At 41.8% G+C, this 26,770-nt stretch overlaps 1 protein-coding gene across 1 annotated transcript in view; it reads left to right on the top strand.

Annotated features, from left to right (window-relative positions):
• The window catches only part of PTAR1 (protein prenyltransferase alpha subunit repeat containing 1), a 195,134-nt gene that overhangs the window by 44,654 nt on the left and 123,710 nt on the right, over positions 1 to 26,770 (top strand). Inside the window, exon 3 of the mRNA XM_085633012.1 lies at positions 19,382 to 19,448. Coding sequence (XP_085489138.1) covers positions 19,382 to 19,448 — 67 coding nt within the window. The remainder of the gene's footprint in view (positions 1 to 19,381; positions 19,449 to 26,770) is intronic.

Here is a 26,770-nt window from a genome sequence, read left to right as displayed (position 1 = left end):
GAATAAGGGCCAGTGAGGACAGGCTATATATTGGAGCTGAAGCGTCCCTGATTGGAAGCCACAGGACTGTTCCTGATTGGACATTTGTCTTTGTTCTGCAGTATTCCCCAAGGGTTCATGGGAAACATAGTTATGTTTGTTAATATTGGCTGCTAATAAAAGTGAAGAGAGAAGGCGTAATCCTTGCCTCCAGTTATGACATAGAATTCCAGGCAGCTGTAAACTTGACTCTTCCCATTTATTTCATTCCATGATGCGGATGGCTGATTTTAAATAGTAGACCTAAGTATGCATGAATGCAACTGTCTACACACTACCTGCAATACCTTATTTTTCTATGCAGCAACATTCACACAGCATTTTTCTATCATGCGCACCTCTGCCAACATCTCCCACACTGGAAAATTTACATGCAACATCCTTTCAACCATATACCCTGATAGAGCACTCAGGAACTTAATCCAAATTGGAGGTATGAAGCACTACGTAAATCTTACAATTCATACCAATGAAATGGAAGTTTTGAAAGTGTACCTATTGATGGGTTCAACAGACACACATGAAAAGTTAGTCAAAGGATTTTACACACGCTTCCAAAAAGCTTATTTTACCTGTTTGATTAATTGCATAAGTTCAGGTCCTTTGCAGTACATGTAGTTACCCTCCTACTCTGTGTTGACAGCACTTTATAGTTTGATGCAGGTGGCATGTTTCATCCAGGGCATTGTTGTTCAGTGAATCGCAGAGAATCTAATAAAAACATTGACAATACAAATTGATTTTGCTTTTATGTACTGAAAAGGGGTTCTCCTGCTTCAGTAAGTCTAAAGCAGGTACCCCTACGGTATAAGCAGTGGAAGTTTTCTTCCTAGGCAAAGAACAAATACTACATGGATATGTGCAGTGATGATTTCCCTTGCACACTTATATAAGACATAGAGGGGAAAGTGCAAAATTGTGTATTTTTTGTGTGAAATATGAAAGTTTTGCAAAATCACACAATTGCACATTGAGACCTAAGTGTGTTGTGCCGGTATCTTGTGATTCTTTATCTCCACAAACCACTGTCTGTAGGACACAAATATGCAAAACTGTGTAATTTGAAATTTTGTGAATGTTGCGTAACATGCAATTTGTAAATTTCACGAATTTTGCTGCTGCAGTCAAAATTTCACACACGATTAGTATAGGGGAGGCATCGGAAGGTAAGCGTCCTTCACGCATAACAATTACAGCAAATGCAGCTAGTGGCATGCGTCTGCAGTAGTGGTTACAGAAGACAAAGATACAGATATCAAGTCTAGTGCCCAAGTAGTGCTGTAAAACCAGTAGTAGCACAAATAGCATCCTGGTCAGATTGCTGCAGTGGTTCGAAGCGAAAGATAGTAATTGGCCATGGCACTTTTGTCACTTCTGTGGCCCAGGTGGCTCTTGCCAGTGGCACGTGCTAGAGATGCCCCTCAGGTAGTATCCAGTGTGACTAAGGGCACCTTTGGGGGAGGGGCTGCTCATGGTGACAGTGAGTACTGTACTAGGGACACAACGTAGTCATCCGAAGGGCTAGGACAGTATCCTTGATGGTAGATGAAAGCTAGCTTATGGTTCTCTGAAGTCTAACTTGAAGATCACTTAGGGTTGGCTAGTATTCTAGAAGGGTGTGTGTCTGAGAGTCTTCTAAAATTGCTTGCGGTAATGTGAGTGTCAGCTAAGGGCTCCTGAGCCATCGGATGGTCTGTGGTGGCCAGCTGAGTGTCTGTTTAATAGACAGTTGAAGTAGGCAGAGGGACTTCCATTGACAAGCTGAGTGATTCTGAGGGCCGTAGTGGACAGTGAAGAGTCGGAAAGTCTGTGTAGGGGCTCTGAGTGGTGACATAATTGTTCTTTGAGCTCACTAATGCCTCAGCAGCATGACAGTGTCTCAACACCTTAAGCAGGCATCTGTCCACAGCCTCCCTAATATATAAACAATTTTGGACAGGAGGAGCCTGGAGGGGGCCCCTTGCTCTTACTTTAATCACCCTCTCTAAAACATACATCAACAGGTGTATAAAGGCCCCCTTAGCAGGCACCTGACCGACACACACATGCCTGCCTACGCTGTTGGGGAAGACAGAATTCCTTGCAATATACCACTACCGATGTTGTTTTCTGCTACCCGTGCTATACCTGTTCTGTCTATACTATAAATCTGCGTAGTTACTGCCTATACTAAATCTGTTTGCTGTGTGTGGGGTAAGCTTGCATTGCTACTACCTCAATTGTGTTTCTGGGAAAGTTTGCACTGCAACTGCCATGCTGTTTCTATGTGTATGAAAGCTTTCTCTGCTTCTGACTGCCCATTGTGTGAGGGAAGCTTGCACTGCTGCGTGTTCTGTATACACTGCAAAATAAACTTTACGTAATTTTCTTTTTAGGTCTGGGCCTTTACCCATGAATATCATATTTGTTCTCCCATTTTCGAGTTAATCTGTAAACGGACCCTGTTTTACTTTTATTTATTTTTTTACATTTTTTTTTCTCTGTAAATATTGATGGCAAGGTATTTGAAAGTAGTTGGCGCTAGCTGGAATGACCATTGACCAAATTGTATTGGGACATGTATTTCCTGCTCTGAAAATGAGAATGCATAGGATTTGGCTTCATTTATGGAAAGCCCTGATAATGATTGAAACGTTTTAAATATTGCAGGAAGTGGCATGTGGTTACTAACAGACCCTGTTTTACTTTCTAGTGCACTACGACGAAAGTGTTCAGCAGTCACAGATAAATATTTTTGCAGGTTATCTCCCTTGTGTTGGCTCGGATATTTTTTTACTTTACTCTGTTTAAGGTTGGGGGTTAGGTATTGCAACGTTTGAAGAATACTGGTTTATTGGGTCCATTTAACGTTAGCGGTGTGGAAACCACAGAAGCATCCAACTCTCAAATTCTAACACCGGTACGGGCAGAAAAACCACTGTGTCCTGGGGGTGGGCTCCCCAGGACACAGTATGTGAGCCGGCCCCAGGGGATGGGGTCCCTGGGGCCATAGATGGCTCAGGTAGGAGGGGCTGCACAGTCCCCTTCCCTTTAAAAAAAAATGTGTCCCCGGGGGATGGGGTCCCTGGGTCCTTTAGAGACTTGGGGTAGGGACCACCTCCCCTTTTAATTTTATTAATCTGCCCCTGGATATGGCTCGGGAGGAGGGCTGCGAGGCCTCCCTGCCCTCAATTAAATGTAACGTCCCCGGGGGATGGGGTCCCCGGGGCCTCTGAAGGCTTGGGGAAGGGGACGTGCACCCCCCCTTATGTAATGTGGCACAGGGGCTCACCGGGGCCTGTAATGGCTGCCAGCAACATTTTTCTCATGTTACTGGTAGCCAATCGGCACTTGCTCCTGCAGGAGTCTGACATATTGGCCCAAGGGAAATAAAACTCGGTAAGTTTTGTGGAGATTCGTCAAACGGGGCCAATGTTAGCATCGTACTCTACATCACTCTATCACTTTCTACCCCTAATATTCTCTTTTGAAAAGTGTGTGAAAGTTAATTTGGCTACTCCGGCCTGGCTGGGGCGACCAAATCAGACAGGGAGAAGGTCTGGGCACTAATGGGGTAGATTTGGATATCACCCTGTGTTACCCTAATGTGCTTCAGTATTGTTCCCCTGATTAACATCATCCGCTGTTCTGATGAATATTGCCTTGTTCCACTGCTACACGTTATCTTGTGCTTCGTTGATGCACATCACCCTGCACCACCGCCCTACATAATTGTATGATTGATCAGTTTTCCTGGGGTCCTGTTTGTCTGGTGGCCTTGGTGAAGTGGGTGGTTGTAGGTGTGTGCATGTTTTAAGTGTGGCTATATGTTTCCTCGGTGTGAGGATTTGGGTGTATTATATGGTATGCCTGTACTCCCTTACTGTGGAATAAACTCACATAAAATGGCTGGGGGCCCAGTCGGACTTGTTTGAACAACCTTAAACTCAACCCAGGGTAGCTATGGGTGTGAACAGCAAGGCTTGAACAAAGGAACTTAGTGTAAAGCATTTAACAATATCAAACACTGAAATAAGAAAGCTACACAGCAAGTAAGAAACACAACACCAATTTGTAACAATTGTACAAATTATATTTGAATGAATTTAGAGTCCTTGATGAGCAAAATCCACTGGAGGGTTTGGGAGATGAAGGTTTTTAAAGGTTTTATCGCTTTTAATGCAACCACAAACCAGCATTGGTCAATCAAGAGTTTACAAACTTTTGAAAAGTTTGTGAAAGTTAATTCGGCTACTCTGGCCTGGCTGGGGTGATTAAATCAGACAGGGAAAAGGTCTGGAGGCAACTGGGGTAGATTTGGACAGTTACCTGGCCACCAGAGCGTTTTTCAGCCCAGTTCCAAACTGTACAACTTGCCCGCCTTAGACTATAATAGAGTAATCCTGATGCTGAGGATACAGGATGAAAAGCTGCTTCGGTTGCAGTGCGGTCGACACGAGTAGCTTTGTAGTGAATCCTTGGTCCACAGGTCATGTGAGGTGGCTTTGGCTACAGAGGTTGGGGTCCCTCGGAGTCCTCTTTGAGACTGTGGAAGGCCAGCTGCGGTTGGGCTACCAGTCTCCACACAGCGGTCCTTGTGAAATCCTTTAGTGGAGACTGGTGTTTCTCTGGGGTGATCAGTCTTGACTCTGACGACACTCCCGGGTCCAGCAGATGCAGGTGCAACTTTTTCCTCCCGTAGATCGGTCTCTTGGCGCACCAAAAGGCAGCTAGCAGCAAATCTTCTTCAGTGGCTAGCAACTTGCCGGTGTGGGCTGCTTGAGCTGTGTTGACCCTGGTGCGGCTTCCATTCCAGGGGGGTCAGTCTACGGTTACTTTGAGTCACTCCCGTGGTCTGTGGTTGGGGGCACGATTTTTCCTTGAGCCAGAGGCTACAGGCATAGTCTTCTCTGTGCTAGCCCAAAGTGCAGCAGGTGCAGTCCAGCAGACCATGCAGTCTTTGTGCAGCCCAGGGAGCAGCAGGGAAGTCCTTCTACAGTCCTTGTTCCAGTTCCTACATTATCTGCGGTGGAGGGTTTCAAGGATGCCATATTCATTCCCAGAAAGTGCCCTGGGTGGGGGATGATGCGTCACCAGCCAATGGGCTAGGAGGTGACCTCCCTTTTGGTGACTACTAACCGGCTATGTGTGGCCTCTAGCAGTCCCAGAGTTCACGATTCTGTCCCCTCAAGATGTCTGGACCCTTCCTCGGTGTCAGGAGCTTGGTAGCGCACCCTAGAGGTGTGGCTACTAGAGGGCTACGCGCCCATTAGAAAAACGGTTTGGGCACTGTATTGCCCTCTGTCCCTGTCTCCAGCCTGTCTACTTGAACAAAGGGTGTAGCCCCCCAGGTGTGTCAACGCATCCTGCTCACCAAAGGCGGCGTCGCCTTTGAAGCTCGCCTTTTGAGCTAACACCCTGAGTGGGCTCCTGCGGAGTAGAGATAACACCTTGCTTTGTAGCAAGCTGCTATTGTTCCTGAGCCTGGGAGTCGTTTACTTGACTCACAAGGTGGGCAGAATGTTGTCTGTTGGCCACTGCCCTTGTGAGGCCACTGGATAGCTTGATCACAGAGAGGAAGCTTTCTAAAAGTTGCATTTCTTTAATAGTGGTATTAAATTCATCCTTGCCATTGGGTCAGGTTTAATGCTGCGATTAATTAGATACCTTTCTGTATCCTGCAAAGTAGTCCCATACACAAGTTAGCCAGGCTGAGGGGTCAGCCGGTAACCCTGGGTTAGCCAATGGAGTTACTAGCGTTTCCACATCAAAACAACAATTTAGAAGTGTTGCTGTTAAGACAAATATGAAAATGCATGTCCTACTTTATAATATACAACTACCTACCTAAGGGCTCTAGAGGGCTTTCTTAGGGGGGGGACTTGCATATATTGTTAAGGGACGTGGGGACTTTGCCAAAGTAGAATTAGCTCTGTTACCAGTGCCCTTCCAGTCTGCAGTGGTAGGCTGGGATCCAATTTGTACTTTTTCACATACAGGGTGGCTCAACCAGTGCTGCAGCCCTGGGTGGACACTCTGCCTTACATGCCCTAGGTACCCAGGTCTCAGTGCACTCTGAGTCGATAAACCAGCAGCATCAGTCCAAAATTGTGGGGGTGGTCATGCAAAAAGAGGCATTTCCTTGCACTCTGTGTGCAGGCAGGTTCCAAAATCAATGTATGTTTTTCTGAAGCAATTGGTATGGGGGCCTACTTTGGCAAGAGAAGGAGGCATGGTTGCCTATATGTGGTGAAATAATATTGCCCTGTAGCGGGCACAGAGAGCTTTGAATTATAACTAATTACTTTGAGAAGCAGTTCATGACCCACCAATAGGAGGCATGATACCCACAGCCTGGAAATAGTGTATTTCCTGTTGAGTAGGTGGTGGTCGCCATGGAGGTTTTTACCTTTCAGGTGCCTTTTGGCACCGAGCGAGGCTCCAACAAGTTAGTTATATGACGGAGGCTTCTGATGTAAGGCACCTGATCTTATTACCAACTTCATCTGTTTTGTAGAGTAGTCTCGTCTGACATAGGTTGTTATAAAGCAAAAACGTTGGTATCGCCCTGTATGAAGTAGAATTGTAATTTATATCTGCAACCAAGTTGTGCAGAAGGGAGAAATTTCGGTCACTTGCACTGGCATATGCATAAATGCATGTGGTTGTGAGAAAATATGTATTTAAGCAGTAATTCATGCAGCATATGGCAATTATGAAACAAGTGTTTGCCATTATAATGCATTAAATATTCACAGACAGATGTTTCTCTTCTCTGTAGCATTTTGCTCATGGAGGAGCAAATGACCTCTATAGTAGTTGTCAGTAAGATGATTGCCCAGGGTTTTTTGTTCTCATTTTAATTAAAATGTTTCCTTATGCCACTATAACAGGATGCTTTTCTTTTCTATCTGTGGAATAATGCAATGAGATTGAAACCATTTTGATGTGAACGCTAGAGTCGGTGTAGCACGAACTGCTGAAATCTAGGAATAGCAGTTGGTGTCAGTAAAAGTTTTTTTAATTATTGCGCTTCCTGCCTAATTAAACCAGACCACATTTCTCAGCTATCACACCTAGAAAAACCATTAACATGAAAGAGTAAGTAAATTAAGAAGTCAGCAGGATACCATGTTATGTTTTACTGGCACCAGCCACATGAAAATGTGTCATGCATATTTATTTGTTCAGCTGAAAGTTCTTCTCTAGTTCCTTTTTTATTTCAAAAAGTTATTTTCTTTTGTGCTTGTACATTAAACAGACCACAAAAAATAGAGATGAGCTAGACAAGTAACAATGGTACAATTCCTGGATTGAATAGTATATATCAATGGTATGTAATGCTTATAATTATAGTCTCAAAGGATATTTACTATTATTATACAGAATATACTTAAAAGTTGTTTCCTGAGAAGACGAGTTATTTCTTATGATATAGCTTGATCTTAATCATCGTAGGATTCTGTTTGAAGTGATATTTTACCAATTAGCTTATCTAGCAAATAAATAAAGGGGAGAGTAAAATGGAAGAGTGAGAAACATAGTTTGTATATGCATTGTGGTGAAGGAGAACATATTGGCTGAAAAGTGATTTAATAAAGGAGCTTTATCAATCAGCCTCTAGAAGAAATTTAGTGATTTGGCTTTTTTTTTAGGGATTTTCTAATTTATTCCTTAGAAACTGGTTGGGTGAAATTGAAAAATAAAGTTGTATGATGGTGGTTTGTGCTCCTCTGATGAATCTTAACCGTGCCCACCATTCATGCATGGATACTTTGTTAAGATCTTTCCAGTTAATTAAACTCGTTTTGTGAGCTAGAGTGAACAATAGGTCTAACAATAATGCATTACGTTTCTTCATCTGGTGTGATAGATGTAAGACTTCGAAGTGGAAGCACTTTGGTGGTTGTATAAAAAACATATTCTTGAAGTAAATTAATATTTTGTCCCAGAAGTTTTTTTTTCATCAAAAATGGGCTATTGAAAAAAACATGGTTTAAGTTGCCCATATTAGTTTTTTAACTCCAGCACATGCTATCTTCGTTAATACCCACCCAATGTAATCTGTTGTAAGCTCTATGTAGGATGTAGCATTTAGTCTCAGATAGATTAGGTGTAATTTGTTGTTGTGCAGAAGGAAGGGCCATATCTTCTTCAAGTTAATTAGGTGTGCATCTGAGGCGTGATTATATGACCACTCCCTTAGCCATTTCTGTTGTATTTTTTCTAAAAATGTAGAGCTTTTCTGTTTCAACGTAGAATAGATTTGAGAGACTCCATGACTTTTTTTCCTGCATCTACCAATCATAGAGTAATGAAGGATCATGGTGTATACTGTTTGTGGATTTTCTAATTACCAATATAGGCTTTAAGAGTTTGTAGAAATCCGCATTACTCTGGTTGTGTGTGTTATGTATCATAGCAAAGGAGTAAGGGTTGTTACTTGGGCCAAGATCCTTGAATAGCAGAATTCCTTTTTTTGACGCTATTCATCACATATAATGGTTGGTCCATCTAGCTTGAATTTTTAATTGTGCCATATTGAAGTCTTTTATTCTAGGTGTGGATTGTTTATCAATTTTTATGATCGCCTCTTTAGTGGTGACACAAATTATTCAAGAGTGTGCTAGATACACTTTGAGAATGGTGGGAATTAACATTAAAGACAGATTATTTACTAGAGATTTCTCAGTAGATACCAATGGGAGGTAATCGTAGCATTCAGAAAAGAGTCAGTGCATACCTTGGTTGAATAAAAAGGTTAATTCATAATTCTTAACATTTTGCTAATTTCATTTCATCCATTTCTTTCTGTAATCTAATTTTTTTTCTTTAAATAAAATGCATGGGGTTTTTTACCATCCAGAGAAAACAGTCTATAAGTCTGTTGGTTTTCTTAAATACATTTTCAGAAAATTTGATGGTTCACTATTGGAGTGATTATCAGTTTTATGGATTCCATTTTGCACCACCAAAGTATAAATTTTGATGACAAGCCATCTAGGATATCAGAGACTTTCATGATCATGAGTTATTCTTTATGTTTTATAGATCATTCATTAAATTTGAGGCTTCTATATTTGAAATGCTTGGCTTGCTAGGTTAGACCCAAATTACCAAGGCTATTTGTGTTACATAGATCTTCGGATTTGTCTCTATTTAGAGAATATCCTGACACTTTGGTGTAATCATCAGTGCTTCTATTGATGGTTCTGCATCTTCAATAAAAATAGTGTATCATCCGCATAAACTGTGCCTTTAAGACTCAGTTTCCTGAAGGATACACCGGAGATGTTTGGATTGACGTTGATTAAGTACAGGAGTGGTTTAGTTGTGAAAAGAAAAAGGGCTAAGGACAGTGGGCAACAGCGTTGTTGGCAGCCTTTGTTATTTGAGAATAGGTCAGATTAGACCTGCTGAGTTGTCTCTAGCGGATGGGTTAGAAGTTTGTTCCATAGACGTCTAAATAAAATGTAAGCCCAGATTAGCCTTTTCTAGAGGTGCTTTGGGGAAAGACCACACTACTTTATCAACATCTAGGCAATCACTACTACTGGTGATGAGTTTTGCTTTGCTGACTCAAATATATGGGAAAAGAGTCTAATACGCCAGATAGTCTCCCCCTTTCCTAAAAATTACTTGATACAGGCCTTTCAATATAGGTTTTAAGCTTTCTACTCCTTTCCCTAGCACTTTTGTAAATATGTTGCAACCTAAATTTATTAAAGATATTGATCTGTAGTTTTTTGATAAACTAGTATCCTTGCCTTCTTTAGGAATCGGGGTTATGAGAGCTTCTGCAGTGAAGCCTTTGATTTCTCATGGTTTTTCGAATAGGGTGACTCAATCTAATAGCGTTGATTTTTAATATTTTCAAGAATTTGTTATAAATTTGAGCGATAAACCTGTCTGCACCGGATGCTTTCCCTGCTTTCAAATTTTTGATTAGGTCATTGACTATTTGTTCGCTGATGAGCTTATTTAGCCTTTCTTTTTTGGATGAGGACCGTTTCGTAAGTGTTTTTTTTTGTTTTGTTTTTATCATTCATGCACTTACCTTCTTTGATTAGGTTATTTTTGGCATACAGTTCTTTGTAAAACTCTTTAGAGGTTTCATTAATTTTTGGAGGGTTTATGTTGTTTTTGTTAGAATTGTCTTTAAGAGACAGGACGTTACTGTTATGCTTATTTCCTGCATCTTGCTAGTATTTTCCTTTCTTTGTTACCGTCCTTTAAACTAATCAAATTATGCTGAAGTATGGACGACTGCCCATTAATGGGCTCTAGCACTTAGTTTTTCATTATATTCATATTTTTTCATGTTTAAGAGGTTTAGTAGAACTTCCAGTTGTTTGTTTCTAAGATTTTGATTTCCTCTTCCAGTTTGTTTAGGTATGCTTTTATACTCTTATAAAATTTTGCTTGAAGACTTACCATATACCCTTTTAATGTAGCATTTGAATTGAGGATTGTAATCTTCTCCCGGGTTGTGATTAAGATAGTTTTGAATGGGTAACTTAATTGAAGCTCTATGGTACATACTTTCTATTATTTCTGGGACTTATGCCAATGATTTTGCCTTTGTTGTTGATAATTCCTGCACATTGATATTTGTTTCACCTAAGGTCTGAATAAAATTTGCGGATAGAAGTATATAATTAATGCTGATGTATGATTTACGGGGGAAAGGGAAGGCAGTATAGTCTCTTTTGCCAGGGTGCCGGAGCCTCTAAACATCCTTCAAATTATATTTGTTGCACATGTTTATAAGTTGTTTTTTATGTGCTTTAACAGAGGTGAAATTTACAGGTAGACCATCTGGCAAAAGTGATATTCAGGGCAAGTTAAAAAGCCTGGCTAATATAATTGGTGAGTTAGAAGAGGTATTGTTAAGAAGAGCTTCTTTTTGTTTCCAAAATCGTGATTCATCTGTATTTGGTGCATAGATTATTAAGGTGAAAAATACTGTCTTTTGAAAGTTCAGACGGAGTCCATCTGCCTTCTTTGTCAATTCAGACATCTAGAATAGATATATTTGTTGGCTGTATGTATAAGGGTTCCATTTATTCTTTCGCAATGATCTTGGATTCTTGAAACAATTCAGGTCCCTTTTTAATTTATATAAGTAGTCTTACTTTCCACTTCTTTACTGGGTGGTTAATCCCTTTAACATTTAAGGAAATATTAATCATCTGCATGATCTGGTTCTGCGTAAAGGTAAGTTTCATTGTTCAGCGGTGAACTGTCTGGTCCTAATGTAATTAAGGACTAGGATTGTGTTGACTTTGGGGTTTGAGACTACGTACAGGTTGTATACTATGCTTAGCATAGATGAGTAGTGTCATATTTCTAGTCTTAAACACTATTCACTATGTGCTCTAGTGAAAAGGACAGCTTGGGGAGAGAAGGAAATTAGGAGCAGAACTCTGGAACAAATAAACATGAGTATCGAACCTCTAATCCACAACACTCCCAATGCTACACTCCCAGGTCTTGATCCAGAAAGAACATAGCGCCAAGAGGAAGATGAAGATAACTCTCCTCCCCAGAGAAACATTACGTTCAAAACATTAGACCAACGACTTCTTCCAAGACAAAAACAAAGTGCAAACATCCGAGCCCAACACCAGATGGCGATCTATGCACAAGTATACGAATCTACAGCTCTACATGCCAAGAACAGATGCATACTGGTAAGTAGCGTTTTCCTTTCTTGCTTTCTTGAAGTCCTCTATCCGCTTGCCCCACTTAGAATAGCAAATCAAATTGCTCATTAGTCTCTTTAGTGGATTTCTCTCCACCATCAACCAACCACTTGGACCACTCAGCAATTACGTCCTACTTGGAGATCTGAACTTTCACCTGAAAGATCACGCTGACCCAATTCAAAAGCACTCACCGAAGACCTCGGAAACCTGGGCTACGCCCAACGGGTAGAGGGACCTACCTACGTTGCTAAACATCTTTTTGACCCTATTTTCACTACCTTCACACCATCTGAGTCGAAGAGCCTACACCTGTCACCTGGTCAGACCACGCCCTCATCAAGACCAATCCCAGTCTAACACACCTACACCACCGCCAGACCGGCCTGCCGTAACTGGAGCAGCATCACTGTTTTAACATAAGAAGAATTTTTTAGTTGGTGATCAAGTTATGAACATTCAGCGATACACTACTGTATTACATCAGTTAGGTAGCCTTGAGACATGAATACCCTCACACAGAGTTCATATGCAGACTGCCCCTTCTTTGTTTTTTCAGTGATGATCACACTTAATATATCACCTGGCCTTGCAGGAAGTGAGACGTGAACTCCCCACACTGAGCAAGAATCAACAGCAGTCTAGTATTTGTTGTTTTATAGTTTAAAAATGATTGCTGTCAGTTTGTGTATCAGGATGATTTGTGACTATTTGTGATCTGTTGTGTTTTGTGTGCCCATCATCCTAGAACCTCAGCGGGACCCCCACAACTTGTCAGCAGTCCATTATGCAAGACTTGCAACAGTCCCAATGTGCGGCCAAAGTGGTCATGTCCCACATCTCCTGTGCGTCCTTTGGTCAACAAGAGAAGATGTCTGTTTGCCTAAGTGTGCAAAAAAATTCTTGAAAGTTACTAGTTCTGGCATTCTCTTCGGGGGTCATCAGTTGAGCAGCAAACATGAGGATTTGCGTCCAGCATGGTAGGAGGGGACCACCTTTCTGCTCTGGCATTCTCCTGACCATTTGACAGAAGTCTGTAACCAGATGCACTCACAAGGTGATGTGATTTTGGTTAAGTTGTATGTACAGTGGAATTATCAGGGCCCATAGAGGTGTATCTGTCATGAAGGCAGAGTCATGAACGACTTGTTGAGTTGCTTAAACGTATGTCCACACGCTCAGTCTTGTATATCCATTAAGGACTGGAAAATTGGGAATCACAAAAAATCCTGGCTTTCAGCTTTATCCTGAATGGTTTGGCATCTAAGTTTGAAATGACTTCCTTCTAATCTGTTATTTCTAATGCTAGCAACTTTCAGAAGGCATGAAGAGATAGATCACAAAGTTTGCGCAGAGAATATTTAGAAAATTTGCCCATGATCTATAGGGGACCAGTATTTACAGCCTTGTGAGTGAAACCTAGTGGTTTGAAGCGATTCGGTTTATAAACTTGAACACAATGGAGTTAGTTTGGGTGATTACCAATGGAGGAAAATGTAGGGACATTTTGAGAATCCTGTGCTGCAGTGTTTTGGACAATTCGTAGTTGCTGGATTAGAGTAGTGGGAAGGCCGAAATAAAGTGGATTGGCATAGACGATTGCTTGTACCTTTGTGTTTCTTGAAGAGAGAGGTATCATAGGTAAAACTTTCCACTACAAATATATGATGATTAAGCGTTTGGCGGCCTCCTGGTTGACCTGTTTGGCAAAGGTCAATTTATTGCCAAACACAATTCCTAAATGATGGGGTGAGTCTACCGCGAAAGGAGTCCCTAGTTGTATAGACTATCAACATTGGGACCAGAGCAAAGCTTGGTTTCCAAATATAATTGTCTGTTTTATCAGAATTAAGTTTGAGATGATTCTGAGCCATCCATTTGGCAACTGAAACCATGCATTTGCAGAAAGAATGTTTAGTAAATTCATATTTCTCGGAAATTGCAGTGATTATTAGAGTATCATCAGCATATGAAAATATATTGAATTAAAAGTATCTGCATAGAGCTCCCATTGGGGGGAAATGCAAATAATGAATAGGGTGGGACTCGACAAGGGTTCTCCCAAGACAAATGACTCGGAAACAAAGGGAGGACAGGAGGCAGTTTGTTGTCTGTTTGGCAGAAAAGTGTGTAGCCGGTTAAGGGCAGATCCCCTAACTCAGAATTATGGAAGCCTGGATAAGAAAACGGGATCGTACATGGTATCAAATGCCAATCCTAGGTCTAAAAGGACCAGGCTAGCAGAACTGCCCATATCCAGGATGATACGAATATAATCAGCCATGGCAAGAAGAGCTATATCTGTACTTTGAGCAGATCTGAAGCCCAGTCAAGCAAAGCATTATCTTCCAGGTAATCAGGTTACTCACTAACTTCTCTGTGACTTCAGACTTAAAGGGAAGTAAAGAAATTGCTTTGTGGTTAGACCTATTGGAAGGATCTACTTCTGGTGTCTGGAATGAATAATTGCTTTTTTCAGTTTTATGGAACTGTGACTGAAGTAGGAGAAATTGAACATCTTGGTGAGTTCAGGACTAATTATGTTCAGAGCTAGTTTGAGTTTTGGGAATGAATGGATCTAGTGATGACCTTGATTTGATAGTCTGTATGAGCTCAGTGATTTGGGTCACAGGAAGTGCAGAAAATTCCTTAAGAGTGGAGTGAGAAGTGGTGTCCAAAGATAAGGTATGAAGTTGCTGAACAGGCCTCGAAAATCTGTTCGCCCACTCGCTATGGCGAGTTGGATTTTGTCAGGTCAAGCTATGTTTAGGGCCTACTCGACAGTCCTGGTGAGTTGAGAATGATCACACAATTTGAGAGCAGTGTACGGGTCAAGTACATTACAGTTAGGTCGACTGGATTAGAAGCAGTGGTTATTTGCACATCTCTGAATTTGTGGGTACCCATACTAGCATGTGAATTAGAGGGCATTTCTCAAAATGACTTCTTTCTTGCAGAAAAAGCCAATTGGTAATAACACATGTTCTACTAATTTGTGTTTCCCTAGCACCTTCCGTGCAGAGGACAGAACGGTTCTGTCCCCTGCCACGATGGGCGAATGCAGAGGACAGAAATGTTCCGTCCATCCTCTACACACGTCCAGGAAATCCCTCTGCTGTTTACAGCAGAGGGATTTCCTTTTTATTTTTCAGCCTCTTGAGCAGGGGAAGAGCTTACACTGGTGCCCAAGGCATTTTGTTTTGTTTTTAGTGTAATGACGATCAGCACCCATGGCTGATATCATTACATTGAAAGTGAAAGTAAAATGAGCCGATCAGTCCTTTGGAAAAAAAGGGTCTGTTTTCAGTGGAAAAATGCGCTGCATCCATGTTGTATTTTGGGCCGTTTCCTGTCGCAGTCACTAGGCATACCCACACAAGTGAGATACCATTTTTATCAGGAGACTTGGAGAAATGCTGGGCAGAAGGAAATGTGTTGCTCCCTACAGAATTCAAGACTTTCCATCACAGAAATGTAAGGAATTTTTTTGTTGTTGTCAAAGTTTGGGGTTCCGGGTAACAAAATGTGGTGAGAATGCAGGCCAGCCCACCCTGGATAGCCCTAGCTGTCTTTTTCACAAATTGTTTTGGTAGGTTTCCCTAGGTGCTGGCTGAGCTAGGGTCCAAAATCTATTCCCTTCGCTGCTAGGTAAATACACCCTCCCCACCTCCCATGCTAAGACTTTTTTTTTGCCTATTTGGGGTTGTTCGCGCTTAGGCCCCTATAACTTTCTGCCTACATAAGGTACGCATGCCAAATATGCGCCATTGTTTCCAACATCCTGGGGATTCTAAAGGTACCAATTGTTTGTGGATCCCCTTGATTGGGATCGAGAAATTAGCCAAAATACAGCCGAATATTGGATTTGTAGAGGGGGGAGGGGTGGGGGGGGTTGGGGGCTGGTTTAAGAAGTGCTGCAGAAGAAAGTGTCTGTTTATTTTCCTTTAAATGGCATCAATAAAGGGTTTGCGGTGCTAAAATCACCATCTTCCCAGCTTTCAGGGAACAGGCAGACTTGAATCAGAAAACCACATTTTTCAACACAGTTTTGCATTTTACTGGGACATAGTCCTTTTTTCCTAATTATTATGCATTCAACTTCCTTCCAGTTAGTGGTAGAAGTGGGTGTGAAACACATGGTGGATCCCGGAAAGCTATACATTTCTGAAAGTAGACGAAATTCTGAATTCAGCAAGGGGTCATATTTGTAGATCCTTCAAAGTTTTCCTTTAAAAAGTAACAGTTGAAATAAGAAAATATTGAAATGGCATTAGAAAAAAAACAGCCATTTGTGTCTAGGTTTTCATTTGTAACTTCTAACTATGGCAAATTTTCGTAAGCAATATACTGTTACGTCCGCTGGACCATTCTGGTTGCAGCGATATACAAGGCTTGCAGGTTCTCCAAGAATCTGAAGAATCCAGAGCCAATAACTGAGCTGCACCTTGCAATGGTTTTTAATTGTGTACCGGGTATACAGCAATTCATTCTGTGAAATATAAAAAATGAAAAATAGGTATCAAGGAAACCTATGCATTTCCAAAATGGGCACACGATATGGAGTTTTTTCAAGTTATTCGACCTGTAGGTCTAGTAAAATATTTATGATTTTTCGAAGCTTGCTCAATATTAATAATATTTAGAAGAAAACTCCTGTGGAATTCCTTAGTATTCTCTCTAATGAATGTTCCCAAATTGTTGCATAAGGATTTGGATAGCATGATAGCGGTTTTGCTTACTCTGGCATTGCTAAACTGGGCAATAATATAAAAAAGTTTTTTTTGTAGGATTGTGTGCTTTGGTTATTAAGAATGTGTAATAGAAGGCTTTAGCTTTTTAATTAGAATTTTTTTTTGACAGGGTATTTTAGTAGCATGATTTTTCTAATTCTACTTAATGTTTCCTACAGGCCTTTTCCTTAGTTCTACAGAGCTGTTTTAATTCCCTAAAGTTGTTAGTGTACCGGGGGTGGAGGGTTTATTCCAGGCAAGGGTAATAGTTTTAACAGGGACCACCTTATCAAGTTCGGAGATTACCCAATTTCAAAAACTATGTGAGGACTAATTAATGTTCTAAGAATCGAGAAGGAGGAAACTGCTTAATGCAGCCTCAAAGTTAGCTTTATTAATTCTATTCCATGGTCTGGAGGTAATCTGGGTTTTAGATTGTTTGGTAGCAGGTTGTACTGCAGGGATAGTAATTTAAAAAGGAATTGCAAAATGAATAGACCATGTCAGAGGCAAAGGCTTTTTTGCTAAGTCTCACGGTTGTTGAAAATGACACTAAGCGTATGACTCGCCTTGTGAGTTAAAGGCGGATGTAATAGAGAATTGTTCCATAGTATAGGAGAAGTGTTCAAGGTTGACAACAGCAATGCCTCCTCCCGTTTGATCTACCTTATTCCGTTGGATAATGCAATAATTTGAGGGGAATGACCGCTGCGGCTTGATGAAGCCAGGTTTCCGTGAGAAACACATCAGGTTTGTATGTATCTATAAAGTTATATAATTCAAATTTGTTAATTAGGTAGCATTTTAAAATGCTCTGGATACTATCGCTAATAGTCACATTATGACTCGTTGTCGCTGAGTGGTACGTTATGGTTTCTGATATAGGGATGAGAACACAAAATGTGCAGTCAGTGTGTGGATCGTAAAAGAAAGTGAAAGAGTACAGTTGTTAAATGCTTACCTTGAATTTTGACGAGAAAATCTATTAGAGTATATAATAGTAGGCGGACTACAAAGTTTGGAACAGCCAAGGTGCTGATGGGATCTCTGGAAACCTTCCTAATCATTTTAATTTCTTCTTATGACTGTGTATCTTGTTTTGTAAGCTGTCTTGTTTCTCTCAGCTGATGTCTGACATTTCCTCACTCATCTACATCCAGCTCTTCAGGGTTTGAGCATGTATGCTCTTTCCCTCCGTAGATACTGACCTTCATTATTCCTCTGTCCTTACTTGCCCTCACCATGGATCTAGCTAAGGTCATTAAGGGTACCAATTTAAAAATGTGATACCCATGTATAGCATATGTTGATGGTTCCTTGGGAAGAATATGTAATGAATGTATATTAAAATAGCCACATATGTACTTGTGTTTAACTTTTGTATGTATTTTTTATGTATTTTATCATTGCACTATATTCGAGGCTTAGAAAATTTCTTGGTCATATCGCTAACTGTTTGGTAATTATCTATATTGAAGGACTTAAAATAGTATTGTTTGTTTAATATGTGCAGGATTATGTTAATCTGCTTTTCTCAAGCAAATCTTTTTTTTCAAAGGGCGTTCGTTTGAGTGCCTACTTTTTTTTGAAAGATATATATATATATATATATTTACAATAAGGAGGAAAAAGGGAATCCTTATCTGTTTTTGTTTTACATTACCCTGTCCCTTTTTCTATAGAAGGGTGACTGTCTTTTGTTTTGGAGAAAGTGGGCATAACCCTGTCCCAGAGTTCCTACGTTTGCCATCACAAAGATGGCAGACTTCTGATTTTCGTATTCACTTCAGGTAGCCCACCTTAGGGGTGGAACTAGCCAGAAGGCGAACACGCCTCTTTGACACTAATTTTCCCACCTGTCTAGGCTCCACCTGCTGCCCGAGCAGTCTTTGTTCCTGACATCCTGAGGGGGAGGGGGGGGGGGTCAGAAACACGTCTGTGGTGGCAGTCTGGCTAGGACCAGTCAGTCAGCACACTAGTAGTTGGTAGGTTTTCAGTGGGTACCTCTAATGTGCCCTCTGGGTGCATGTATTAATAAATCCAACACTGGAATCAGTGTGGGTTTATTGTTATGAGATGTTTGATAGCAAACATCTGTGGTTGAAGCCATCCTGTAGCTGGGGAACTGTATCGTTTTTGACCAATGTCGAGCTATTGTACTTAAAATGGCTCTCCTTGTCACTTGTACTGGCCAGAACAGGGGCATATCTGCTCATGCAGGTATGTCCACACATGTGTATATATAACGCACCCTGCCTTAGGGCTATAAGGCCTGCTGTAGGGGAGACTTACAAATATTATATGCAGTGTTGGGGGACATGGCACACAGGTGTGAGACATATTGTATTTTCACTTTTTTAGAGCACCTCGTCATACAACAGTGGCAGTCTGTATGAGTTAGATACATGGTCCCTTAGAGTGGCACAGGATATGCTGCTGCTCTTAGGGACCTTCTTTAGTAACTATGCTCTAGGAGCCGGAGGTACCACTTACTAGGGACTTGCAGAGCTGCTAAAAGCCTGGCCACTTGGGGATCGAATGACCAGTTGTCTTGTTTTTCAATCAAAGTTGAATCAAATACTAGGCAAAAAGTGGTGGGATTACTGCAACAAAACCCCAGTTACCTACACTTATGAGTACGGTGTAGGTAAGTGTAGCAAAAACATGATCAAATAAGTTGTGGCTAGAAAAATAGCGGCCAATTGTGTTGACAAGCAAGTGGTTGGCGTAGGTGGAAAAGGAGCCTCCAATTTTAAATAATACTGTAGCCTTCTCGTTGTTGTAAGATGTTAATCAAAGCCAGGTTGAGAAAATCGGCAAATTTAAAACAGTTATTTCTCAGGAAACTGCTCCTCCTCTCGGAGGTGCAGCGTGATATATTGAATTATCGTGTATAACATTAATGCAGAGCATTTGCCTGTCTTCTAGAGTTGATTGATATAACCTGCACGCTTCTATTACTGAACCCGGATTTCACTACGGCTTGGAATGCAAGGTATGTCACATTATTTTCAACAATTGAGACATTGGATTATTGTTTACGGAACAACGTTTGTTTATTGTAAACTCAAAGCCATTTTGAAGTGCTCCGTTGCTTTTCAGTTAGGTTTGTGTTTAATAAATGTAATGCAGGCATCCATACTAATTCTGGTTAAGTTCAACAGCAAGGTACTAATGATTCTGTTTTCATACAGCAGTCAACCAAACTCGATTGGAGGCAAGGCTGGTGTGGGTTTTTCCACTGGTGGTCTGCTTTTGGCATACTCTTCGCTGTGTGACTGATAATAGCATGAGCATTGAAAGGTAATGAGGCCTCTCCTCTGTACTTCTATGAACAGGCACTCAAGCTATCACAGAATGGTTTAATAAGCTTAAAATCCCTTACTTCGGGCCCCCACTACTTCATCGAAATTCAAATCATAAGATTGTTTGCTAGACTGATCATCATCACTATTACTCTGCTCTTCATTTTAATTCTTAAACCATTTTTCAGCAACCATAATTTTCGACATTAAATAACTGGTAGATTGATTACAGCAGCTGCACCATTACATAAGTCGGACTGCCATAGTTATAATAACTCACTACCTGAGGGGTCTCTCCGGATTGCATTCCAGATTCCCTTTGAACATTTAGGGCGCTTTACAAGATTGTGTCTTCATCACTTTGCCTGTTCTCTATAATAGAATAAAAGTATGCAGCTGCCATGAAATACTTGGATTCATTTCTGTCTGTTAACTCCGAGAGGAGGACTCGATTATGGTAGCCCTGGTTTAAGTTCAAAATTGTTGTTTTTCGTCTTTCTTTTTTCAGAAGCCTAGGGCTCTAATCTGTAGATGCTTATTGGCTGTCCATTTGGTGGTGCTGTCAGCACAGATGTCTAGCGGATTTGTCCGTCATCTCCCCTAATGTCTTGCTGCACAAACTGGGATCCTTGAGCTGCTCAGCATTTATGCATTATTTAAACAGCAGATCTGCATCGTCCCACCTAGACCTCTTACATACCTCTCTCTTTTCCCTTCTACCAGCCCCTTGTGTCCTCTGCCAGAAGCAGCTAGCAGCGATTCCTAGATTTTACTTTAAATATTCGAGATCAAACTTAAGCTTCTTTCTAGTAACTGTTGGTGAGGGTCAGCTTGCATGATTCCAAAGTTTGCTGAAATGGTCAGTTGGTTGCCAAAATTTACAGGAGTGTACAATCGACTGCCAACACTCTAGCTTCTTCCCAGTGTGGAGATTTTTGTCTGTTATCTTGTCTGTTTGCTCTTGCTTTAGTCTCTTGAGGGGATGGTGTGTGTGTGTGTGTGTGTGTGTGTGTGTGTGTGTGTGTGTGTGTGTGTGTGTGTGTGTGCGCCTTCCTTCCTTCCTTCCTTCCTTCCTTCCTTCCTTCCTTCCTTCCTTCCTTCCTAAATGGAGAGTATATCCAGTGTGGGCCTTTCAAACGCTTAAACTAGCGGACAGAATGCCAGTGCATGCACGCACATCCAGTTAGTTTAGCACTCTTCAGGCAGGTGTCTGACTTAGCTTGCTTACATGCTAACTGTCTACAGTACAATAATAAAACCATGATACTAGAAATAATTTCCAATTGCATGAACTCCTGTTCACAAGCACGTTCTCTGTTTACATTCTGAAAGAAGAGCTGCTGCTGCCAGGATTGTCAGATTGCTTCATGTTGTAAGGACACAATGTATCCAGCCACTTGCTTGCATTTATAAACTGTTATCACATGCTTTAGCCCAATGGAAGCAAATGGATACTGCAACACCCAGACTGCACTGATTTGTTAAATGAGTCATTGACTGTGTCCGCACAATTAGGGATGAACAGAAGCCATGTTTTTTCATCCGCTGATAGATCATGTGGGCGATCAGAAAGATATGCCATTTTTGGGATTGTCTTCTGTGGACTAGTACGATACTGAACCAGTGGGAGGTGTACTCGTGCAGTAGCTCATGGACGCTTGTGAGATTTCAACTGCCTCTGCCTCCTCATTCCTCACGCAGGACAAATCACACTTTCTGGGCTGAGTGGTCCAGAAATGTGCAGCCTAATCCTGATTTTCTGCATGTGTAGTAGCTACGGCAGGACTTTGTTTCCTCTTTTACTAGAAGTGGACTTCCTATCAACTTGTGATCTCAACAGATGTCTGGCTTCCTGCAATGTTAAAGAACTGCCTGCTGTACGCATATGTTCTTTACAGCATCTAACTGGTTGTCATGCCGTTGTCTCCTTGATTAGGGGACATAGGTAGTTTACCGCTCAACCCCTTGTTTGGGTGGCTAAATTGAATACTCAGTAACCAAAGGGCTTGAGTTCTAAGCCCATTTGCAAACCACAAAACCCTCACCCCATTTCAGCCATAAGAGGGAGCACCAGTGAAAAACAGGTGACCTCCTTATAAAGTCTTACTAAAAGCAGGGCCTTTCCATATACTCATTCGGTATCACTGTTGAGCAATCACAACTGGTGTTGGTGGTTTATAATGGACTATTTTCCAGTTTAGTTCTGTCCGATCAACTTGAGGTGTGAGAAAATGATGATGCACACACTCGTGCTGTAATACCAGCTTCCAGTGCCCTCTCCGTCCCCTCCCCCAAGTGGATCAGCCTCTTTCAATCATTTTCCTACTCGCAGCACTGCGTGATCTCTGGGCAACCACCTTGGTGTTGCACCTTCCAAACTGTTATGTCTATCCATGTGATCCATGTTGGGTTTGTGCTTGTGTTACTGCTGCTCTCTGTGCTTTACTTTTGTGATGATGAAGTTTTGAAAAACCTTTCCACTGTAGAAAAGCCAAAACGGTTGACTTTGTCATTCCTGTGATTCGTAGGTCAAAGGGAATAAAGAAAATATGGCGGTCATAATTAAGACAAGGTGTTTTTTGTTCATCAAATAAAGTTGTAGTATTAGTTATTAACTAATACCTGAAGGCAGTAATTTATAAAAACAAAGTCCAGGACTGAAAATATTGCATGTGGGTGACGTAGTGCCAAGTGATGATCCTTGGTAACCTAAATGAAGGCAATGTATTGTAATTGCTATATAAATGCAATTACAATACACTTCCTACCCCCGACGAGGCGTCGAAGCGCTTTTTCGGCGAGTAGCACGCTACTCCCGGACCCATAGAGGATTAGTGTTGAATTTGTATAGTGAAACATAAAAGTAAATTTGAACTGGTGGATCGGTTAGTCAGTTATTTGGATTCGGAAGGATAGCGGAAGGACAGAAGAGGGAAAAAGGTTTGTATTTATATAGCGCTTGTTACCCCTGATGGTATGTTGAAGAGATTTCTTTTTCTTTTTTTTTTGGGGCGTGGAGCACACTACTCCGGAAACCCATAAAGGATTAGTGGTAAATTAGTATGGTGAAATATGTAAGAAATTTGAGTGATGGATATTAGTCAGTTATTTGGAGTGAGAAGGATAGCGGAGGGATAGAAGGGGAAGAAAGGTTTGCATTCATACAGCACCTGTTACCCCTAATGGGTGTTGAAGCGCTTTTCTGGCGAGTAGCACGCTACTCCAGAACCCATAAAGGACTAGTGTTGAAAATGAGTATAGTGAAATATGAAGTCATTTGAGAGGTGGATATTTTATGCAGTTATTTGGATAAAGAAAGGTAAGTGGCGGGATAGAAGAGTGAAAGAGGTTTATATTTATATAGCGCTTGCTATCCCTGATGGGGTTTTGAAGAGCTTTTTTGGCAAGTAGCACACTACTATGGAACCCATAAGGATTAGTGTTGAATTAGTATTGTGAAACCTGAAAGTAATTTGAGTGGTGTATATGTTAATTATAATGACCAAGGGGAGAGAAAGAAGGATCCGTGATCCACTCAGCTTCTTTACTTATACACCAAAATATCAAATGGGGAATGGATCACTTAGTGATCCATTCCCCATTTGATATTTTGGTGTATAGGTTAGTTATTTGGATTGAGAAGGGTTGGAGAGGGGTAGAAAAGAGAAAAAGGATTGCATTTATATAGCTCTTGTAATCATGATGCGGTGTTGAAACGCTTTTATTGGCGAGGGGTAGAAGAGTGAAGGATTTGGATTTTTTTATTTTCTTTGTTGGTCATAGCAGTAGGAGGAGGCTTTTGGATGAGTAAAAAGGGGTTTTGGAGGGAAAGAGTCAGAGGGAAGAATTTAGAAAGGTTTTGTTAGATCTGGCATCCTTGGCGTAGTTTCACCTGACTTTTTGCCTCTACCTCCTGTATTTTTGACACTGTGCTGGAATTCGTTTTTGCTGGTTTAGATGCTTTGGGCACTTTGCCACTGCTGATCAGTGCCAAAGTGCAAGTGCTCCCTGTGTAAATTGTTATTATGATTGGTTATCTATGATTGGTATATTTGTTTTACCAGTAGGTCCCTAGTAAAGTGCACTAAGTGTGCCGGGGCTGGTAATTCAAATGCTACTAGTGGGCTTGCAGCACTGATTGTGCCACCCACATGAGTAGCCCTAAAATGATGTCTCAGGCCTGCCACTGCAGTGCCTGAGCGCAGTTTATCTGCCGACCTGGCCAGTGTACCCACTTGCCATTCCTGACCCTTCCCTTTTCTTACACATTGGGCACCCCTATTGTAGGCCCAAGGTACCCCCCTGGGCAGGGTGTAGTGTATGTGAAAGGTAGGACATGTACTAACGTGGGTAACATGTCCTGATAGTGAAATACTGCCAAATTCGTTTTTCACTATTGTAAGGCTATCTTGCCCATAGGACAGAATGGGGAATGCTGTGTAAAATGTTTACCTGCATATCTTCCGATAGGAGCAAGATAGAAAATTGGAGTCTGGTATCCCTGAACTCAGAATTTAATAAAACATCTTTTAGGAAGGATGGTTTTAAATTCCGTATTTGAAAATAGCACTTTTAGAAAGTGGCTATTTTCTTGTTCAACCTTTCTCTGTGCCTCTGCCTGTTTGTGAAATGACTGTCTGGTTTGAGAGTGACGGGCTGGGGTGGCTCCAGGAGTCTGGGTGAGTCAGCACTAGGCTGAATAGACCGATCTACATTTGGAGTGGTGGGAGGAGTAGCACCTGGGCCTGAATAGGGCTGTGCCTGCCTTCCACAATGCTGGCTCCACCTCCTGCGGTGTGTCTGATGGCCCTGGCCCACACTCACAAAGGAAAAAGATGTGCACTGGCAGAGTGCCCCCAGAACTGGTTTGAACTGGGTCCAGGACCCCTGACACATAGAGAACAAATACTTTTGGGGTATAAATATGAGAGCTGAAACCCCTGAACTTAAGACTACTTCCTGATCAAGAGGAATCCCTGCCAACGAAGTTCGGCTGAAGAGACTGAGGAGAAGTACTGCCCATGTGTGTCTAGGGCTGGCCTGCAGTTTTCTGTTTCTACTGAGGAGAGGACCAAGGGACTTGTGTCCCCTCTGCTTGAAGAAGGACTTTGCTGAGTGCTGTGTCCAACTGAAGAGAAGTCTCCAAGTGCCTAAGCAGAGTTGTCCTCCTTCTTCTGAAGTCCCAGACACAAAAGGACTCCAATACCCCCCCCCCCCCCCCCAGCTCTCTGAACTGCCTTGGTGGGAGTTCCAGTCTGCCAGGGGGTCCTGTAACTGTGTGTGAGGCCTTTTTGCTGGTGGGAGCTGGAAGCGCGACACAACGAGAGAGCAGCATGATGCCGCCGAAGCAGCCGCTGTCACATCATCGAGGAAGCGTGTCACCGCTGCTGCTATTAACCCGTCGCATCACCAGAGAAGCGTGCCGCCACCACAGAGGGTGCTGCCGTCGCATCAGCGGAGAAGCGTGTCGCATGGTCGTCACATCGCTGAGGAAGCGCACTGCCACTGATTGCCGCCGCAACACCGGAGAAGCGTGCTGCCGCAACACCGGAGAAGCCTGTCGTGGCTCAGAAAACCACTGAGTTCGCCGCACGCCCGTTGGGCGTGCACGCATCGCCTCCATGTTGTCTCATCACAACAGAGACGCCATTTCGTCGCATCGCACCGGATCATCGGAACACATCGAGACGCCATCTTGTCGCATCAGAACTGGAGAGCAGGAAGAATCGATGCATAGCCTTCTCTGCGCCCCTTTTGTTTGATTTGCGAGAAGCATCCCAGGTACTTTGAGACTAAAGTGCTGCATTTATCATCTTTTAAAAAACATTTTACTGAGTTTCTGTATGTTGGATTTTTGTCATTTTGGTCTTGTTTAGTTTAGGTAAAGATATTTTATTTTTCTAAACTGGTGTCCATTTGTGGTGTTTTCACTGTGTTACTGAGAGTGTTGTTACAAATACTTCACACATTGCCTTTGGGATAAGCCTGTCTTCTCGTGCCAAGCTACCAAGGGGGTGAGCAGGGGTTATCTAAAGTGTGTATCCCCCTTACCCTGACCAGAAGCAAGGGTCCCTATTTGGTCGAAGGTACCTACCTCTGCCAAGTAGAGACCCCCAGTTGTAACAGTTTTGTATTGCGGGATTGGTATAGTAAAAGTAGAGGTGTCCGATGAAGCAAGGAGGGGTTGAGTTGGGAAGAGTCTAGAAAGGGTTATTTTGTGGATGATAGTAGTGGTATGGGCTTTGGGATAAATGAGAGTGGATGTAGAGGATATATTGATAGACGTATGGGGTGAGAGATAGGGTAGTGCATTTGAAAGAGTAGTAGAAAGAAGTTTGAGATGAGTCAGAAAGGTGGGCTAGAAGATGTATTGAGAGAAGTATAGGCTGAGAAATAGGGTAGTGCATTGGAAATGCAAAATTGGAAGAAAGTGATAAATCTATAGATCCATAAGTACATCGAAAGTATATAGGTGCATAAAGGAGGTAAGTATATGTGGATTAAAGATATTGATAGAGGTACAGAATGAGAAATAGGGTACTGCATTGGATATGCTTTTTTAGGAGAAAAAGTAACAAACACACAGATCCAAGTACATGGAAGGTACATAGATGCACAATAAAAAAAAAAGTACATGTAGACCAAAAATCTTTTTTTTCTTTTCTTTTTTTTTTTACAAGTTTATACAAAACAATACTTAAAGATAGGTACATATCTATAGTGAAAATAAATTCTTACGTACAGAGGGATATTCAGTAAGTTTCTGTTTGCGTATGGGGCTTATGTGGGGAAGAGCCAATTCTGGAGTTGTTTTCTGAAGATAAGGTGGTTGTCGTGGATCTTATGTTGGGGGGGATAAAGAGTTCCAAAGTTTGACTGCTTGAACAGAGAAGGATGTGTCACCCATGGTTTTTGTCTTGTATCTTGGGATTTTGAGGCGAGATGCCCCTCTAGAGCGGGGTTCCTTTGTTGAATGTGTTTGGTGATTTTTATTCCTGACGAAGAGCGGTCC

This window comes from Triturus cristatus, chromosome 2_1, assembly GCF_964204655.1.
Source record: "Triturus cristatus chromosome 2_1, aTriCri1.1, whole genome shotgun sequence".
In the NCBI taxonomy this organism is placed as follows: domain Eukaryota; kingdom Metazoa; phylum Chordata; class Amphibia; order Caudata; family Salamandridae; genus Triturus; species Triturus cristatus.
The sequence above is the reverse complement of the archived record's forward strand: the minus strand, read 5'-3'. Positions and strand labels throughout refer to the sequence as shown.